Here is a 20,348-nt window from a genome sequence, read left to right as displayed (position 1 = left end):
GGTCTTCCCATTGGCTGCGGCACGGCGCGACCTGCGTGGCGGGGGCGGGACCAATCCGGCTCGGGACCAATAGCGAGGCGGCGTGGGCGGGCGCAGCTCGGCGCGGCCCGGAGCGGCGGGGCCCGGGCCCTCCCCGCCGCCATGGCGCTGCCGCCGCGCTGAAGCCGCCTCCCCCGCCATGGCCGGGGCCATCGCGTCCCGCATGAGCTTCAGCTCGCTGAAGAGGAAGCAGCCCAAGACCTTCACGGTGCGCATCGCCACCATGGACGCCGAGATGGAGTTCAGCTGCGAGGTGACGGGCCGGGGCGGCGGCGGGCCGGGGGTCCCGGGGCGGGGGGACCCGCTGAGGTGGGCCGCACCCCCGGTGGCTTCCGCGGCCTCTCTCGCCCGCCCGGGGGGGCTTCCCTCGGGCCGGCAGTGGGCCTGAACCCGGCTGTGGGGCCGGGGGGAACGGGGGGCCGCGGCCCGGTGCCCCGGGGAGGCGGGAGCGGGGCGGGGGGGGTCTGGGGCCTGCGCTGGGCCGGCTCCCCGCCGCCCGTGGGAGGTGTGGGGTCACGGAGCCACCCGCGGGGGGCCGCAAGGGTGGGACGGCGGGGCTGGGCAGCTCTGCTTCATCCCAGTCATTATTTGCTTTATTTTCTTTATAATTTGATTTATTTTCTTTATAATTCCCCTTTATTTTCTTTATAATTCCGGTTTATTTCACTGTCACAGCTAGAGTCGCCCGCTGCACAGCAGCTGTCGTGAGGAGGCCGGGGCTCGCGGCGTCCCAGGAGGCCTGAATCCACCCGGGTTCAACTCAAAGCGCTCAACGAATGCACAAGAATGAAATTTTCGCGTTTTCCTGACTTATTAGCTCAGTCTTGCAGGCGAGGGGTGTTCTGGGGGGCTGTGTCCTGGCGCCCACTCCCGTTGTGTCTAGTTTTTCTCCGATACTTTCCTTTTTTGGGCCCTTGGTAACGCTGAAGCATTCTTGCTCCCCGGGGTGGTTGCTGTCAGGCCCCAGGGGTCTGGTTTGTTGGTGCTGCATTTTCAGCTGATCTAGAGAGACTGGACACACAAACATTGCAAGCCCTCTCTACCCAGTTTAACTTTCTTATTCAATAGTTTATATTTCATTAGTCTGATCCCAATCTCGATGGAATTCCAGTGCCCATAAGCACTGGGTGTTTGTCGTCATAAATTTTCTTGCTCTTGAGATCTGTTGTCAGCTCTAAAGAACTTTCTGCCTTTCCCAGGGATTAAGGATTTATTTTAGACAGTAGTCGCGCGAGCTTCCCACCGTTGCGCTGCCAGGAGAGTTTAAATGTCCTGGCTCCGTTCCTGCATGTTTTTCCAAGGCTGTCAGTAATAATGTATGATGAAAAGTAAATAATTCTTTTTTTTAATGGTGCGGCCACTTGTTGTTTCACGTTGGGATTAGGGGATTTGTGCAGTGGTAAAGCAACGCTCTCAGGTGGGATTTGAATGGACAACTTGTGCATCTTCAGATGACTTTTTGGGGAGGTTCCTGCCAAAAAAGCTTGTCGCTGCAGATAGGCTTCTCCAGCCCTCCTGGAAGCGCAGGAAGGAGCTCACGAGCTGCGTGTATGGTCCTGCTCGTGTCTCCTGCGTCTTGTCAGAGCTGGCGCGCACGGGATGCACGGGGGGATTCAGGCGTCATCCTTCAGCGCGGAGCGCCCGAGCGGAGGGAAATAGTTGGGTGCAGGTGGGTGATGAGGCTGTTTCACACCATCCTTGGTGCAGGCGGGGTGTGTTTTATTCAAGCACAGGGCAGCCCAGCTTGAGGCGTGAGTTTTATTCAAGCTTTATTTGACCCGTCCAGCTACATGGCTGGGTCTCTGCCCCCGTCTCATAGTTGTACGGCTCTGGGGGAAGCTCCTTGCTTTGCTGACTCTGCAGAAATGCACTGAGCCCCACGCCTGACGTTGCAGAGGGATCGGACACACCTCGAGTCGCTGGGGCTGATGTGAGGGAGGGGACGGGGATGGGAAGGTGGCCCGGGGAAGGGCTTGGCTTGGGCCTCGCCGTGGCGAGATCTGGAGCCGGGAGCAGAGCTTGTGCCCATGGGGGTCTCGGCTGCTCCTCTTGAAAGTCAAAGGGGTGAGAGAGTCGATGATCTGGGGAGGACCGTGCTCCTCCCTGAAGGGATTTGTCCCCTGTCTGAAGGTTTGCCGGGCTGAGGCCCTGGAGGGGCGAGATGAGCGAGCAGCTCCATGTTTGCATGAGTATCTGTGCGTGCATCGATGCGGTGGGCTGCTTCAGGCGGGAAGGAGGCCTGCTGAGCTGAGCAGGAGGCTGCGGAGGGTGAAACCTGCTGCACAAACGCTCTTTAGAGGGTTGGTGGAAGGAGGTGCAGTGGGAGTCTGGCTCTCGTGCTGTTTGGGGGGCTCTTGAGATGTGTTTTTGCTGCCTGTGAATGCTACCTCACGCTGACAGGGATGGAGAGCTGATGGCTTGTTGGATGTCTCGTTGGTAGCCTGCTCCCGGGGGCACTCCTCTCCTTGCCAAGCCGGGCAGGGGGAACCGCCACTGCCTCTTGGCTTCTCCTGCCTGTGCTCGTCCTCTCCATTGCTGGTCTTGCTGCTCTCCGGCCGCAGGCACCTCCTGGCTCTGCCACGGGAATGAGCTGGGGGTTCAGCAATTGCTCTGCGAGGCCGCTAGTCCCGGGGTTGTACCTCTGGCTGGGTTTTGTTGCGTACCTGGTGTGCTGGAGCCTGCTCCCTGCCTCAGGCTTCAAACCCCTCGATAAACAGCAGCCAAGCAGGCAGAGGAAGGAGTGTGGGAAAGTTTTGCTGCCTAATCCACGCTGACACCTCGGCTTTGCCCCAGGTTGCCCGTCCAAATGGCCTTGCCAGGGAGCCCTGCCTGCTCGGCAGCCGTCCCGATGAGCGCGGTTTGCCCAAGCCTCGCGAGCCGTGAGGTGGGTGTTTGGAGCAGGATGGGGCAGCGGGAAATTCCTGCTCCCTCCTGTGTCCACTGCAGGTCCCGGGGAGGAGAGGCTGCCGTCCGGGCAGAGCAGGCTGATTTCTGTCGTCCTGCCGTGCCATCTTGTCACGCCCTCTGGTCCCATCCACTTCCAGAAGCCCTCACCCTCCCTCCACCCCACGGGAAAACACCACTGCTCGTCTCTGTGCCCTACCTCCATGCTCCGAGCCTTGCCGTGTTGCTTTCTCCCCCTTTTTCCTTCTCCAGAAGCTGGATGCCTGGCCGGTGAGCAGTCCAGGCTGCGTGTGGCCATTCTGGGGAGGCTGACGCTACGTGTGCTGGTCTTTAGCATAGCTTAACCGGTGGCTTGCTGGACGGGTATTGATCGCGTTGCTGGTATCCACGTTGGAGCGATCAGTGCTTTGCTGTCTGGGATTAATATGGATGTTTTTTCTTTAAACTTTATTCCAGAGCTCTCGAGGTGTGCTCTGTGTTGTCACAAGTTAGACTTCCCAGCCCCGCTGTGCAGGACAGAGGCGACGTCCTCACCGTGAGGCAGTGACAGCGGAGGCCCGAGACCGCGAGGGTGGCCCGGTGGCTGGAAATGGCGGAGGCTGTGGGGTGTAAGGCCTGGCAGTGACCGGCCGGGCAGTGCGGCGAGCAGCTGGAGCTGGTGAGGTCTGCCCCGGCCCTCGAGGAGAGCGTGTGGAGCAGCGGAGAGATCTGAATCCGTAACCTGCTCTGGCTTGATGGCCGGCTCTCGGGGCTGGACTGAAGGTTGCTTGGTGCAAACCGTAGAGCCCCGGCTCTCATCCCAGCAGTCCCTCTTCTCCTGACCCCACCGACACCGCCAGAGCTGCGGGGGGGGGCACCTTGTTTTTCTGTGTTAATTTTTCAATCTGCCCTGTAGAAATTCCCAGCTGGGTATTTTAAGAGATTAAACCTGCTTTCCATCTGTTTACTCTGCAAATGATGTCTCTAAATTGAGCCTAAATCTAAAATAATTTGTAGAAATGAAATCTTAATCTTTCTAACATGGCGATTAAGCTTAATAGTCACAGTTGGGGTTTCACTTTAAAGACTTATAATTTGTTTGGGGAAATCTTGAAAGCACAAAGTGAGTGTCTTCCTTTTTGTTTCTTCCATCATGGCTGTTTGAGCCTGGTACCTAATTAATTGATAGCATCTTGAGGAAGGATAGACATTTGCATAGCTCTTAAAATCCCCGTGTTAAGCCAATCCCTAGCTGCCCCACCTTCCTGAGAACACCCTCAAACAGCCCGTGCGGTCCCTCAGCTTTCTGTGCTTGGAGAGGAGCCCAAGAGAAATCTTGTCAAAAGACATTTAATGTTGATGTTCTCCTGCGATTAACACCGCGATAGGCGGTGCGCTGCTTGAGTACTGATTCGGGAAGTTATTTTAAGCGGCGGTAGCGTAAAGCAGAGCTCGCCAGGGTGTGGTACTTGCACTAATGGGTTGATGTCAGCTCAGAGCACGGTGCCAGGAGCCTGCCGTGCCCGATGGTTTCCACTGCCGTTGCCACCCCGATGGTGCAACTTGCTGACGGTGGCCCTGAACGAAATTAAAGTAGTCGACGTGGCAAAGGTTAATGTGATTTTGGTGGTGCCTCTCTAGATGAGGTAGTCGGTTATCTGTTATCTCTGGCATAACATCTTAAAACTCCGTGATGTTTTTGAGTCCGTGTCTTCCGAGGCATCGTTCATCCTGTCCCTCCGGCGGGATGGCGGTGGTGCAGTGCGGCTGGCGTCAGGTTGGTCTCACACACTCCGATGCGCAGTTTTTTTCCTCCAAGAAGCAAGTTCCTGGTTGATAGAACCCATCAGTCTTTCTTTTGGTCTCGTGCATATCTTTGCCCATTTCTTCCTTTTGCAGTGGTCAGTCGGGTTAGTGGCTCTCCATCTCTGGAGCCACAGCACCTTTTCTGAAGGGTGTGTTTTTTCTTTAGCCCTTTCTATTGTACCTTTGATCTTGGGCCTGAAACTCCTGCAGGGATGGTTACTCCATCGAGGGGCAGCTAGCGGCCTTAATCTGACCTTAATCCTTTGACAGCAGCAGCTTCTGCGGGTCTTAAGTTAAAAATGAATGAATAAGCTTTACAGCCAACCTAGAGAAACAGCTTAAGTGTTCAAGCAGCAAGAAGAGGCAAGTTTGGACTGATGTATTTGCTGGTTTAAACGTGCATCCTGTTACTGCTTCAATGCTTAAGCTGTTCCTCTCTCTCCAGAGGATAATCTTGGTTGGAAGGGATCTTTGTAGCCCAGTGCCCCACTCGGGGCAGGGCCAGTTGGATGAGGTTGGTTGTAAAGCTTTTCTGTTCACTCGTAAGTAGACGAGACCGAATTTCAGCAGCGTGCGGCCAAGCGTTAGTCTCTTAACAGATTAGGGAGTTACGTAGCTGAGCTGCAAAAGCTCATCTTCTGAAACAGGAGCGGGCGAAGATTCGGTGGTGAAAATCCAGGACCAAATAAGTTTTTGAGTAAGAGCTGGCGCAGTAAATTGGAGTCGAGATTTGAGCTCTGTCTGGTCGCTGCACCAAAATAAAAAGGCAAGAGAAGGAAAGGAGGGAGCAGAATGCCCCCAGCTCCCTTCTGCTTTGCCAAATACGTGGAAGGGGTTTCATAACGATCCCTCCACCCGCAGTTAAACGTTTAGCAGCAGCTCAGCAATGCTAGTAGGGGCAGTGACCTCTCTCGGTGCTGCTAAGCTTCTGCAAGCAGGCAGAAAGTTAACTGGAAAAGACGAATCTGTAGGCAGTAACAGCTATTTTAAAAAGCTGCGAGAAATAATCCCCCTCAGCTATGAAATGATCTTCAGTAAATTGTTGGGATACCAGCTGTCAAGTCAATGTTCTGGTTCCTTCGCGCGCCCATCTGCCCCGGTCCTGCGTCGGCTCTGCGAGCACTCAGGAGTTTGGGCTGTTTGGTTGCTGCTGATCTCTCTTTAAATACAAGGCGCGGCAGGTAAGGGCTGTTTTCTCACTTCGTGTCTTGGAGGGGTTTATGCCAAAAAAAGTCAGAAATTCTGCTGATTCACAACAGCATCATTTGGGAATTAATTTTTCAGAGATGTCTTGCGTGGCGCGGTTTGGTTCTGCATTCCCTTAAGCTGCGCGCAAGTCACATGAGACTTATTATGAACACAGATCCTCTTTGGCTTCTCTCTGCCGGCATCTGAAATGCTTTCTGGATCCCCCGTGTCCCACTGCAGCCTCCTCTAAGCCGGTTATGAAACTCGGTGTTATCCAGTTCCCTCCAAAGATGGCTCAAAACCGCTGTCAATCCTCAGTCTCTGTGGTTAATCCAGAGGAGCTGTGTTGATGCGAAGGGGAAGGAAGGCAGGCATTTGTGACAGAAAATCTTTCTCTTTTGGTGTATGTACTCCAATTTTGATGCCATTTCATACCTCTTTTTTTCTTTTGTACAGGCAGTGGCTTTCAAGTAGGTGGTTTTTGAAATTAAAAGTACTTGAACAGGGAAGCAGCCCCGGAAACAATCCACTTGAAGCTAGGAGGCAGCACTTTGTTAGAAAATCAAACAGCCCTTAGCGTTGGAAGAGAGGCATTTGACAGCATACGTATTTTATCCCTGCTTCGTTCACAGGTAAACTTGCTGTTCCTGGGGCAAGGCTAAGCCTCTCTCCTACGGCTGACAACACTGGCTCCTTAAAGCCTAGCTTGGCTTTCCCTGGGGTGAGCTGTTTGTTTTCAGAGCTCATCAGTGTGCAAAAGATCATCAGAGCAGGTCAGGCTTGTGCTGAAATACCCCGTGTCCGTCAGCAGTCGGCTCCTGCACGGAGGTAAGGCTCGGCTCTGGGATTGCTGCCCTACCTGGCCCTTGCTGGGTGAGGTGGGGCTTTGGGACATCATCGCTTGTTGTCCCCTCCGCCTCTCCCGCTCGCTTCGGTGCCGGCTGGCCAGAGCTGCAGCAGCTTGTTCTCCCGTGTACCCCACTCCGTCTCTGTCTTGGGCAGACACCACGAAATGTGCTTGGCTGCACCATCTGCGTTGTTACGCCTGGGCGAGTTTTTGGCCTCCTCGGTGGTTAACAGAAATAGATTTTAATTAAAAGCTCATTATTGAGTTGTCTTGTAGCATTAGTAAATAAAAATAACTTTACAGCCCTGTCTTGTGGCTCAGTAAGTGGCAACGGGAAGTATTTGACATCATTTTATTTAAAAAAAAATGGAAGAATATTGCATATTTGATTCCCCATTTGCTCCAAATGGGCTTTAAATCCAAATAAGTGGTTGTCTGTGGCACTGCTGTTATCGTCCAAGTCCAGAAGGAGAAATAAATGTGGTCTGCAGTCTCAAAGTTGTCTCTGTTTCAGTAGTAAACTGTTGTGGGTGGTTGGTTTGGGCATACAGCCTACCCACGTATTGTGTCCCAGGTGGGTAGTGGAGGGATGCTCGGCCCTTGCCCTCTCCCTTCTGCCGTCTCCCTCCCTGTTTCAGTGCAGAGGTGTCACATCTTCTTATTAAAACTTGCTTCGAAATGGAAATAACATCACACGGTGGAAGCTGAGCATTGCTTCTGGGGCTCGGCCCCCTTTTCTGCATGGTCTTTCAGACTGTCGTCATCACGACAGGGGCTCTGTGCTGTCTTCTCATCTCTGGCACAGAACTAACAGTTAATAAAATGATCTGCTAAGGTGAAAAGCCATTTTCTGCATTATTTAAGGATGAATTGGTGCAGTAAAATATTTTATAGATGTTAGTAATTTCTTCAAGGTCACGCTTTAACCCAGTACCGTGCAAAGCGGTTGCGTTGTGTGGGGTACGGAGGGACTGTTGCGATGGGTTTGCTCCGGGAGGCGGCGTGCCCGGGCTGAGCTGGTGACTGCTGCTGTGGTGTCCCCCAGTCACTTGTTCGTGCCCTTATTCCCCAGCCTGGCCCCAGGGATGGCTGAAGCTCGGGTGGTTTGCGTTTGTGGTGAGAAGGAGGCAAGATTTCCATCCACCGTCCCCGGACAGAGCCGGGTTCTGTCCCCTGGCGTTCAGGCACCTCCCTGTTGTCCGAGGAGAGCTTCCCACGTGAGGAACCTTAATCTTAAATGGTTAAAAAATGTCCTTTTTTTTATTCCCTCCCCCCTTTTCCACATAGCTGGTGTAAATTCAATTGACATTGTTTGCAGAAAAGCATCAGCCGATGCCAGTGGGTTTTGGGAACCGCTTTTCTCTGCAGACCCCCTGCTCAACCCTCTCTGCACAGGATGGCTGCAACCTTTTGCGCCCATTTTTTGTAGGCGCTCGGCCTCCCTCCTTGTCTCCCCATGACGAGGGGATCTCGTAACCCTTCTGCTCGTTTTTGCGGCTGCTTTATCGACTCGTTAGCTAAGGAGCGGTTGTGAAACTTGACAGAAAGGTTAGGCACTGAAATAAATTGTCCAGTTGCCTGCTAGTTGGAAATGACTCTTGGTGCAGGTTAATAAATAATGCAAACCCTGTTAATAGATGCCAAATGTGATGTCTCCGCTGGAGAAAAAGATGATGCCAATAACCCGTACTGGAAGTACTCTATTCTAGCCACTGGCTGCTGAGTTTTAAGTGTTTAGTGCTGTTTACTTAAAACGCTCTGCTGATAAATTGTAAGCACTCTGTACTTAGTAAAGAACATAAATTCCAGCTCCGCAGAATAACAGCCTTGCAGCGCTTACCCTGTTTATAAAGCAGTTCGTCCACGTATTCCTTCAACGACTCGCCGAATATATCTAACAACGCGTGCTGCCATCATGCTAATGGGAGAAAGCAAAGCTGCCGATGCGAGAGGTGACGCCTGCAGCTGATCGAGGATGCTGAAGCGACGTGGTCGCATCCGGCTCCGTCCTGCGGGTCGGCTTGAAGTTATCGTGATGTAGCTTTTTATTGGGAGATTGAGCTTTATTACAGTGTCGTGCCAGCCGCTCTGGCATATGGCTGAGAGGGGATTTTTCTCCCCTAAGCCTCTTTGTTTTCTTTTCAGGAGCTCGTAACGGCTTGCAAAATCGACTTTGTGCTTCAGGTGTCGCTTTAGTGCAGAGCAGGGGAACGGTGTTACAGGCAGAGGAGGGGATGGGGAACGGCCAGCCCGTCCTGGCTCTCCCCCAGGCTCTCTGCCAAGCCTTGGACAGCAGCGCTCTCCATCTCCCCGTGCCTGGGGGGGTCTTTTTTTGTGTTTTATGGCTAGGAAATGTGGCAGTTAATGATACGAGGCCGATCAAGTGAGGGTAAGGAGGGCTGAGGTCCTGAACGTCTGTAAAACAGTTGGAGTTCAGCTGTCAAAAGATGCCACTTGAATGCAGATCGTTATTTTAAGTACCGAGGTGTGGAATGAAATCATGTATGTTGAAATAAACGTGGCTGCTGTTCCATTTATATATTTAATGAAGGTAATTCAACACAGTCAGGGAGGATGTCTGTGCAATGTTATGGTTGGAGACTTTAGCACCGTGCAGCCAGGAATGTTAAATATATATTTCTGCCATAACGTATGCGTGCAATGACAGAGTGGTGGTGTAAAATCTAGCAGCAGAAGCAATTGCTTAAAATATTCCCATCACCAAATTAAAATTGCGGGGGGGGGGGGGGGGGGGAGGAACACACAAAGTTCTTGCTTTAATGCTTGCTGCTGGTCTTGGAAATGAACTGCCGGTGGAAATCCCAGCTGGGGGGGGACTCAGTGGGGCTGTTCAAAACAGCGATGCCATGAGATGCGGAGCGATGTCTAGGGAGGAGACGCTCCCGTCCGTGGCACGCCGGAGCCTGTCCTGGGAAAGGTTTGGTGCAGGGCTGGGTGCGTGCAGGCACCGATCGCTCCACCAAAGCAATGGGCTGAAATGTGGCCTTTGCAGAAAGGAAAAAAAGCCAATAACGCTTTATGCAAAGCAGTTTAATTCTGGTTAAGAAATAGCCCTTTGATGGCAGCCTGGTTTTATGTGCCTACAGAAATGGTACAAAATAGCTGTTTAAATGTGTCTCGCTCTGTTTTGTCTGAACCCTCGAATTAACCTCCCTCTTAAAATCATAGTCAGGCAAAGATCTTCTGCAATCTGCGCCATCCTGTGCCGAGCTGGAGCTCATCATGGGGACTGGAGGCTAGCTAAATGTGTGAAATTAGGGTTTTATAATTACAACACTGCAAAACTTGCTCCTCCTGGTGTTTTTGACCTCGAGGTGTTGACGGCGCCTGATACGAATTGCGAAGAGGCTGCGGCGAGCTGTCCTGGGGTGGTGTTTTTGGAGGGTAGCGTCGGCTTTATTCTATTCTGGGGCTGTTAGCGTGCGTGCGTGTGCCCCGGGAGGGGGAGAAAATAGCGATATACTCATTTATTCAAAGGCAGCGGAATGGCAATAAGCTTGTCCTCGGCGGCTTTGCCCACAAGGCGGCAGTGGGTGACAGCGGGAGCGGCGCGTCCCCGCACCAGCAGTCCCCGCCGTGCCTGAGCATTAATATTGATGCTGTCCAGGTGGCACCAAGATTGAGTCGTAGCGACACGAGAATGCGCCCAGACCCTTTTGCCCTAGGGCTTTAGAGTAACGGCCGTATGTCTCGGTCCAGCAATTGTTTCCACCTTGCAGATGGAAGACCAAAGTGGCTTTGGCATATTAGATTCATCTGTTTTATGTCCCTCTTCACCTTTCTGCCTCCCAACGCCTTCTGTTTTTATGAGCAAACTTCACTAACAACATAGATGCAGCTGCAAGACTGCTCGAAGGACACGGTCTTTGAGCAGGACCAATTTTCTCTGCTCCCGAGCTACTTTTGTCACCAACGGTTTCAGCAGAAAACGCGGTTTGACTCTATCAAAACGTGCTCCGAGAGAACCGCTGACTTCAGGGATAATTTTCTTTTTTTCTGAGCTCTTTTTCCCTTTTACATGTGCAGGGTCGGTAGCTCTGGACAAACGCACTTTGTACATAGATCGTTTCGCTTGTGATTTTCAGGAGCACTTTGTGCCCTTGTCTGTGAAACCCTGTGGCTGGTACTGGAGTTTGCGCAGGGCTTCCTGGGGCTATAGGTAGAGACATTAAAGCCACTAAGGGGCAGTTAAGAGTGATTTTTATTTCTTGCTGGGAACAGGCTGCTCATAGCAGCGCACGGCTCAAAAGCAACCTCAAGGGACCCTTCGGGTCCCCTGTTGAACGTTGGTGGGTTGCCAGAGGAAGAAATGGGGGGAGTTATTTACAGTGGTGTTTGCAGGGGTGGAAAAAAATCACATCTCGGTTTCCTAGTGAGGGAGGAGTTGGTGATCGGCAGATGAGATCAGATGGAAGGATATAAAGTATGCTTCGTTAGGATCTTTCCTTATCTGTACCAGATGCCTTCTCCACACCTGCAAAGGCGTTGTGAGGTGAAACAGGATGGATTTGGTTGAACGGAGACGAAGTTCTGAAATCCATCTTTATAACTCTGGTTCCCGTTTGCTTTCCTGCAGGTGAAGTGGAAAGGGAAGGACCTGTTCGATCTCGTATGCAGGACACTAGGACTCCGAGAAACCTGGTTCTTTGGCCTTCAATACACTATCAAGGATACAGTGGCTTGGCTCAAAATGGACAAGAAGGTTGGAACCAAATTTCCCTTGAGAGGTCGCGTGGGATGACAAAGGAGAATGTACTTTTTTCCTCTTTCTTTGATTGCCCGAGGTTGTGTTATGTGTGGTATCGAAGGGAACCGGGTGAAGTGTATTTAAATCTCATCCCCATGGCACCCGTAAGTCAAACGGGGAAGAGTTGGCAGAGACACCCCACCCCAGCTCCTTCTGAGCTGTGAAGCCTCAGACCGTGCACACTGAATCCCCTCGAGGCGTTTTGGAGCCAGCCATGCTGGGATGCTGGGCTTCAGGGTGACTGTAATGTAAGTGAAACCTGGAAGTCCCTCTTCTGTGCCCCTGAAAGACAAAACCTTCAGTGGAAAAGTGAAGTTGTACCTTGGCTTCTTTTGTTGTTGAGATGTACAAAGAGCTAGGGAGGAGGAAAACCAGAGGAGTGAAAAGGAGATGGAGATAAGGGAGGAAACGCTTCCCAAATACGTGAGCCTCCAGGTTGCTGAGGGGTGGCTTAGGGAAGTGATAGATGTAGTTCTGTTTGCATCCAAAGGATGTTACGCTAAAACCAGACGGTAGTCGAGACTGCGAGGGAGGTCTGGGTGTCTCGCCTGTCATGCCAAGGTTTGAAACCAACGTGAATCTGAACTGGACAGTGCCAGCACAGTAGAAAGGTAGCAAAGGAGCAACAGTGAAATACAAGAGGCGGCAGCGCAGGGAAGCGACGAGAGAGACGGATGGTGGCGTAGCAGGATATAGCATCGCTCTGCGAGGTTTGGAAGAGGCAATGTGCGCACGGCAGATCAGGACCGACCTTTGCTGTCTCATTTTGCATGCTGTTTGTTTCTGCCTTGTTTGTTTTCTTGCATCCTTATGAGTGTCAGAAATGTTTGTTTGTTTTCTTTTTTTAACTGTGGTTTCTGAACTACTTAGGTTGGTTCGTCTGTTCTAGATGTCTAAAATGCCTGACAAAAGATGTGCTGATCTGAACAGAAAGGAACTGTGTCTTGACTCCAAGAGACAGCACTGGAGAAGCTGGAAGGAGTAGCTGAGAATGGCTCTTGTATCCCACAGGTTCTGGATCACGATGTTCCAACAGAGGAGCCCGTCACCTTTCACTTCCTGGCCAAATTTTATCCTGAGAACGCAGAGGAGGAACTGGTCCAGGAAATCACACAGCACTTGTTCTTCCTGCAGGTAGGAACCTTGTCAGTACGCTGTTTTCCAGCCCGAGGGAGAAGGAGCCAGGATGAGCAGAAGTGCGAGAAGGTTCCAGGGTCAGAAAGTTGGTCGGCAGAGTGTGGATCCTCATTGTTACGTTCACACCTCTCCAAAGAGAGTTGTCCTCAACAACAAAAACTTCTTAAAATAGAACAAAGATGGTTTGTCTGGATGAAGCAGTCACAGATGCCCAGACTTGCAGACCTCGTAAACTGGCTGTCAGGAATGATTAGGTGATTTGTAATGTTAGTGTGTGGTAGCTAGGGAAAATGGATCTGTCAGATGTGGGCTTGAATGACACACACAGCCTTGGAGTCCACCTCTCTGCAGGGTGTGGATATCAATTGTGCTGAGGGTTGGCAATTGCCTTCGTACGTGATAGCACCGTTATGTGAAGCAGGGGAATGTCATCCTCCAGAACAGAGCGCAACCAACCTGTTTCGTGTTCGGGCTGTACAACAAGGTTCACCTCTTCGCAAAACAGCCTTCAAATAACTGGAGCAGAAGACGATCCCAGGAGCGCAGCTCCGTCAGAGACTGATGGCAAAAGCAGAGGAGAAGGGGAAACCTAACAGTCCCACCTGCCCCCGTAACTCGTGCCCTTATGTTAAGCATTTGGAAACTGTGGTGAACGCATCTTCAGGCTTTTTCTTTTTTATTTAAAGTACGCTCCAGAACTTGGTGTTCTGAGAAATTAGCTTAGCTGACGTTGTTGTAGCAGTGCTGCGTGGCTGGTAACGAAGAGCTTCTATCACAGGAGCTCTCTTTCAGATAAGATCAATTTTCTGAAACTGTGTCCTGTAAAGGGTCGCGTCACGTCTGCTGGAGCGTGTCCAAAGAAGGGCAACGAAGTTGGTGAAGGGTCTACAGAACAAGTCTTATGAGGAGCAGCTGAGGGAGCTGGGGTTGTTCAGTCTGGAGAAGAGGAGGCTGAGGGGCAACCTTATTGCTCTCTACAGCTGCCTGAAAGGAGACCGTAGTGAGGTGGGGGTTGGTCTCTTCTCCCCAGCAACAAGCGATAGGACGAGAGGAAACGGCCTCAAGCTGCACCAGGGGAGGTTTAGGTTGGATATTAGGAAAAACTTCTTCACTGAAAGGGCTGTCAGGCACTGGCACAGGCTGCCCAGGGAAGTGGTTGAGTCTCCATCCCTGGAGGTATTTAAAAGACGGGTAGATGTGGTGCTTAGGGACATGGTTTAGTGGTGGGCTTGGCAGTGATAGGTTAACGGTTGGACCTGATGATCTTAAGGATCTTTTCCAACCTTAACGATTCTATGATTCTAAGTACGGTTACGGGGAATGGAGTAGTCCTAGTCATACCCTTAGGTACTTATTGGGATGTTTCAGCTGCTCTGTGGCTGTTAATGTGAAGTTTCTAAAATAAATAAGTTATAAAAATAAAAGAAGACACTTATTCTGATGTTTGCTACACCAAAGTAGAGGCAACTTGGATTTGGCTGCTCTTGGAAATACCGCTGTAGACTTCCGTGTGCCCTGCCCTTTGAAACGGGTATCAAAGTGAGCTCACCAGCTCTTGGCACTCCTCGCTCTTCCAAAGTTCATCTTTGTTCTTCAGAGCTAAAGAACTTTTAAATGCAAAGTATTGCTCTTAATTTCTAAGGTCTGTCTTGTGCAGTAGGGTCTCCTTAGGGCTATTTTTAAATGTCCCATTTGCCACGGGCTTTATCCTTGATGAGGAAAAGTACTGTTGTCATCTTTGAAAAGGAAAATCGGAGAGGGAAAGCAGTCAAAGCTGCATTTTATAAATGCAGACCGTGACTTTTCTACTAGGATTTCTGATGATGAGAGGAGCCTGGGCTCCTGTAATGCGTATGGGAACCGGGAGCACACATAAGCTTGCAAACTCTCCTGTTTTTATCTTAAGGCAGGAGAATATCTTCTGTGATTATGTTGTAACCAACTTTGAGGACTCAAAGCATGTTATAAATTCAAATTGATGCTACTGCATCTCTGTGACAATCCATTTAAGTCTCCCAGGCAATAGTAGGCTTTTTTCCTATCTTTATTCAGGAAAATTAAGTGTGCAAAACCAAAAAATATCGAACATGACAGGTTTAATTTTTTAATGCACAGAAGCCAGGAAACGTAAAGCCGTGGCTTTTGGGAACTGCACGTTGGCTCTCCTGGGAGTGCGCGCCGGGCTTTGCCTGCCGCTAAAAGCACTGCCACGGAGGTGACCCGCAGCGCTCCTTGCTGTCGGTGGGATCGGAGGGAATTAGCCTCCAGCACAGGTGAGCACTGACTCATAATGAGGCCTGAATAGCCCAGAGCAAAACCTTTGTGTGCTTGGAGACTTGGCTGCAAACTGCTTTTTTAATTTAGTGTTGTGTATAGATGTCATATCGTTCCGTAGCTTATGCCTTAAGAGGTTTTATCTCCGTTTTTACATGCAGGACTTTTTTTTTTTTTTTTTTTTTCCCCCCTCCCCTCCTTGCCTTTAGCAATGGGATATGGGTTCTGTCATTTTCCACGTATAAATTTAGCTCTTCTCGCAAACCTGTCTGAAAAAGGTGGCCTGTGAAAGCCTGAGCCCTTCCCTTCCAAGCCACCAGAGACTTCCTGGGCCTGAATTGTAATCAGTGTTAGGAAAATTGTTAACTGTGTGGTTGACAGCTCGAGTTAAAACAAACTGCAACCATCTGCTGTGACAGTCATGCTTTGCACTGCTCTGCTAAGTGTGTGTTATGTGTCCTTTACTGCTATGCGCAGGTGAAGAAGCAGATTTTGGATGAGAAGATCTACTGTCCTCCTGAAGCTTCTGTCCTGCTGGCCTCTTACGCCGTCCAAGCCAAGGTAGGCACAGGGGGATTTTCCAGGGCCCTGCTGACCTTGGCGGTGGGTTAGCGTCGCTCCTGGGAAGCGAGGCGCTTTGCGCCATACCCGCTTCCCAAGGAAGGGGAAGGCAAGGAAAGCTGTTAAAACTTGGGAAGTGAGGGGCCTACGCTAGCACTATCGCCTCCTCTGCACGGCTGGTTCCTGGCTGCCTTCGGACATTGGGCAGATTTTTCCTGTCTCCAGGACTCTTTAGTAAGCACTCAGCTTATGAGCTGCAGTGCCTGCTCAAGTGTGGCTTGCTACTGGAGCGGGTGAATTCCCCAAGCCCATGCTTTTTTGGGTCTCCTCCCTGCTCTTGCCATTGTAGCCAGAGGCAAACCAGCTGTGGGACTCACAGCTCCGCTGCTTCCCCAGATTACTTGTCATCATGATAACTGCTTTATTTTGAGGGCTACAGCTTGCCACGGCACTGTTATTTCAGTGTTAAAGGGCTCTTGCTGACTTCTCCCTTTATCTTGGGGTTGTTCTTGGGTGTTTGGCCTCAGTAGGCAGAGGGAGAAGTCAATGGTCACTAAGTTCCCTTCGTTCCTTGGCCAAATTCTGCTCTGGACCCAGAGTCAGTGCGTTTTGCTGAGGATTTATTTAAGAGAACACTGTTTTCCAGTCTGGAGCATGCAGCCTTGGACAGCTTGGAGCAGCCCACAGCAGAGAGACTCCAGGGATAGAGGGAGCAGCCCAAGGTTCAGAAGCGGGGATGCTCTCGCAAGAGAGGAAGTAATTTATCCCTGTATATGCACAACATGCTGCTGCTCAATTAACGAGTCTTCTAGCTAATCTCCAGTTTATGTGTGTAAAGATAATGTCTTTGGAAAAGGAGCAGCTGGAGTCTGATTGCAGCCCAGCTATGTTATTGCTGTAGCCTCGTGGTCGTAGTCGGTTCTGACTCTCCGGATGCGATTTAGGGCGGTGTTTTGGCTCGCGGGACCGCAGGCAGGTGGCCGTGCCCTGGGTCCTGGAGGAGCAGGACTGTCGAGCGTTTTTGGAGAAGCAGGGTGTCTCTGGTCTGCGTGACCACCTTCGCTGGCAGCGCGGGCGCGGGGCTTTGGCTCCGTTGCCTGAAGAGAGGGCTTGATCCGGGCTGGTTGGAAACAGAGGCCAGTCCGTAGTGTTTCACCGTGGCTTTTTCCATGTTGCTGTATAATCTTCCTCGTGACCCTTTAGTCCATGCCCGGTTTGTCTGAATACAGCCCTGGGTGACGTGCAGCGATGTTCTTTGATGATGAGTGTTTGAATTGACTAGAAAAAGATGTTTTCTCCTCGTAGTCAGAATATCGATGAAACCGTACTTTGTTCGAGAGTCTCATCAGCCAGGGAAAGACGAGTTGCTTTTAGAAATGTTTCTATTTGTGTGAAACATTCATCACTCTTATTAGAGTGCATGAGTAAACACTTACTTGGCTTTTTCTCCCTTGACCTGCTGAGCTGAGGATACATAGGGGATGACTTTTCCTGTTGCCAAAATGAATAAACCATTGGGTAAATATTGAGCGCTGTTAACTCTTGGCCGTGACAGCTTCTGCTCGTGCGATCAGGAACAGGCTGTAATTCGGTACAGGGCTGTTGTGCCATCCCCTTTCTCTTCTTGCGGCTCGGCTGCTGACCTTGCGCTCGGTAGCAGGCTCGACGTGCTCGACACTCGGTCGTCTGGAGACGGTCAGCTGGAGTCAGAGCAGTTCTCCTAACCTTGCACGTCTTGATTCTGCACAGAGATTGTGAGAAGGTGGAAGAGTGACGCCTTTTCCGACCTTTGCTAATGTGCTTTCATATCTGCATCAGACATCGCTTTTCCTTGCTGCCCCTCCAGGCGGGGTTTCCCCTTCTGCTTTTTTTTTTTTTTTTTTCAGCAAAGGAGAAAGCTGAAAGCACGTCTTTGGTATGGAGCTGGGAAGAAAGATGTTGCAGGTCATCTCCTTCCAGTTAAATAGGATAACGATGTCCTTTCTGGACAAGAAAGTGGCCACTGAGCACAGTAATTTCACTAATAACGTGCTGATTTGCATGGTTAGGGGCATAATAGCCTGACATAGCGGTGTGTTTGCAGCCATTTGATTGACAGCCAGGTTGGTTTGTAGTGTTGTTGCACACCTACCTGCAATAACGAAGTAAGCGTGTGGGTCATAAAAATAAAAGCTTATTTATTTCTATATTGTTGTGTTCATTTGGGGAATTACTATGTGTTTTCCCCTCTAGCCCTGCACTTAAACCACCCACACTGCTTTCAGATGTTGGAGGCGGTTCAGGTTTTAAATAGCCAGGAGAGACGTGGAATCTACTGAAAAATGCGTCCCGGCAGAAGACGGTAACATCCAGGAGGTTCTTCCATTTCTTGCCCCTTAAATGCGGATCGCTGCCATGCTGCAGCACTTTCAGCACTTCCAATCTCGTAGGACAAGCAAAGGGCTCTTTTATTTTTGTTTTTTTTGGTTTTTTTCCCCCCCCAAAACAAACAATACTTGGTGTTAATAGTTTGAAGCTGAACATGCCTGTGTTTATCCAGGACGATGTAAGCCAGGTGTATGGATGAGGTAAAGGCAACTTCCCTGTGGAACCGTGAATATTAATCATATAGTTCAATTAACGGGAGCTGAAATTCCATGACAGTTTTGAAGTAATGATTTAATTGAAAAGGTCTTTTAAAGTATGTTTGCCGAATCGTTTGAGCCAGCATATACTGCAATACTTAAGCCATTTGTTGATTTTTGACTTGTGAATAATTAATGCTCTCATCCAGACTCTCTCTCAGTACGAATATTCCTTTGGGACGTGGCAATATTTTTCACCACATGAAAATCACATAATCCATACTTAGTCTTGGATCTCCACGGTAGATCACAACAAAAAATAATTGCGTTAATCCTATTTGCTGTTATTTTCATCACCTAAAAATGATTTATTTTCTGCCTCTCCAAGGTTATTGGAGTTGTTTCCTTTGCCAGTGCCACGTTTTTATTGCTGTTCCCTTTTGATGTGGGTTCAAGGGACGCGTACCTGCAATGCGCTGCTTTCTGAGGAGCTCCGAGCATCTGTAGACCTTGGAAGACAGACAGTTGCTGCTGCTCAGCACCCTTCTGAATGAAATCCGTGGCGGTTTTGTTATATTAATTGAAGTCTGAGTCAGTGTTGATTGTTGCATGCTTCCTTTGCATCTGCATTGGCTCCAGATCAATATTTGCGTCTTTAATCCCTGCTTGTCGTCTATGAAACATTGCTTGCTGGGCTGCAGAGAGGATTTATGTGTAGACTTTTGATGCTGAGCTCTGAGTTTAGTGTACAACGTGATGGTTCTGGCATTAAAAGGAGGCTGATATGGAAAGCTTCCTGGCTTATTACACGACCACCATGTGTGTCTTGGTCTTGGTTTTAAAAATTGTCACCATTTTGTACTTTCTGAGCTGAGGCCCTTCAGAAAAGCAGGGAGGGAAGGGCTGTCTCCCTTGCAAAATGAGTGACTTGAGCAAACGTCGCCGTGTCTTGTGTGATTGGGTAATGTCACTGCAGAAGTCCTGTTTGCCAGGTGAATGGAAATCGCAGCATTTCGTGTACGTGCCTCACATCCCTTGTCCTCTTCTCTTGAACTTGCTAGGTTATTTGAGGTGCCGTTTTCTGGTGGCTTCCTGCCCTCTTAAGCTGTACAGGAGGTAAATTCATTTTCACATGCACTGCAGGGACGCTCGGCTTTTCAATCTGTTAATAAGCGGTTTTATTTCTCAGTCACTTTGTATGCTGCTCAAAAAGATGTAAATCTAAACAAATACTAGTAATTACTAGATGCACTTAACAAATCTGAATTGGATTCCACGACCCAGTTGAGAAAAGCCAACACCTGCCTGAGAGGAGTCTGTCAAACTCCTGTAATTTTTTTTTATATTTGTTCATTAAGGTGGTGAGCAGTGACAGAGAAACCGCCATCTGCCTCACCCGAAATACTGGTATCGATGAGTCTTTGGGGACAGGTCTTTGTCCATATCTTGACTCCCTGTCCCACCAGGGAGGGCAAGGACCTCTCAGCTATAGAGTGAGTCTTCCCTTGCATTGGGGGAAGTGTTTTCTGGGCATGGTAATTAGAGTAGAATAGAATAGTTCAGTTGGAAGGGACCTACAACGATCATCTAGTCCAGCTGGTGGACGTCAACTGATGGTGGACGTCAACTGATGGTGGACGTCAACTGATGGTGGGAAGTTTTGTTCTGCTTCCACCTCTGCTGCATGAGTAGAAGGAGGATGTTAGTTTCTATTAGCAATCAAATGACAAAGAGAATACAGTTATTAAAATTACCGAGCAGCATATGTTCTCTGCGCTAACAGGTTGTGACGTGAAGGGTGTAAGCAGTCTGCATTTGCTCTCTCCCCAAGGGGTGGATGTGTAAGGGTGAAGGGTTTTACTTGCCTGTGTTGTTAACGTGGGATGGGCACGATGTCTGTGCTTCTTTCCAGTATGGTGATTACGATCCCAACGTCCACAAGCGAGGCTTCTTGGCGCAAGAGGAGTTGCTTCCAAAGCGGGTAAGGAGCTCGGCTGAGCGGAGGAGTAGGTTTCCAAGCCTGGCGGTGTTTTGTGTAACAGAGCCCTTTGCAGAGGAGGTCTCTCTGGAACTGCCTGCAGGGTGCACCCTGCTTCGCTTTCCCTGGGCTTCCTTATCCAAGGCAAACAATCCAAGAAAATGTATTGAGGAAAGAGAATTCAATCTTTTTCTGACGTATTTTAATAAAAACAGAAGCAAATGTTTTCACGGTTTCATCCTGCCTGCATCTCCCTGCGATGGCCGGGGGACAGTTTGCCTGTGCTGTGTGCTCGGGAGGGCT

General features: G+C 50.1%; 1 protein-coding gene across 9 annotated transcripts in view; it reads left to right on the top strand.

The window, feature by feature from the left end:
• The first annotated feature begins 102 nt into the window (after positions 1 to 102).
• NF2 (NF2, moesin-ezrin-radixin like (MERLIN) tumor suppressor) overlaps positions 103 to 20,348 on the top strand; it is a 49,657-nt gene continuing 29,411 nt past the window's right edge. For 8 of the 9 annotated variants that reach the window (XR_014229626.1, XR_014229627.1, XR_014229628.1 and 5 more), the window contains exons 1-5: positions 103 to 292; positions 11,361 to 11,486; positions 12,543 to 12,665; positions 15,420 to 15,503; positions 19,980 to 20,048. Coding sequence is in view for 6 of the 9 variants with exons in the window: in XM_082325421.1 (XP_082181547.1) it covers positions 179 to 292; positions 11,361 to 11,486; positions 12,543 to 12,665; positions 15,420 to 15,503; positions 19,980 to 20,048 (516 nt within the window). In the remaining 3 variants the exon portion in view is untranslated. Of the gene's footprint in view, positions 293 to 6,578; positions 6,745 to 11,360; positions 11,487 to 12,542; positions 12,666 to 15,419; positions 15,504 to 19,979; positions 20,049 to 20,348 lie in introns of those variants that run through there. The other variant, XM_082325425.1, reaches the window with a different exon arrangement.

Source organism: Platalea leucorodia, assembly GCF_965183815.1.
Source record: "Platalea leucorodia genome assembly, chromosome: 12".
Taxonomy (NCBI): domain Eukaryota; kingdom Metazoa; phylum Chordata; class Aves; order Pelecaniformes; family Threskiornithidae; genus Platalea; species Platalea leucorodia.
This window is presented reverse-complemented; position numbering and strand designations above follow the sequence as displayed.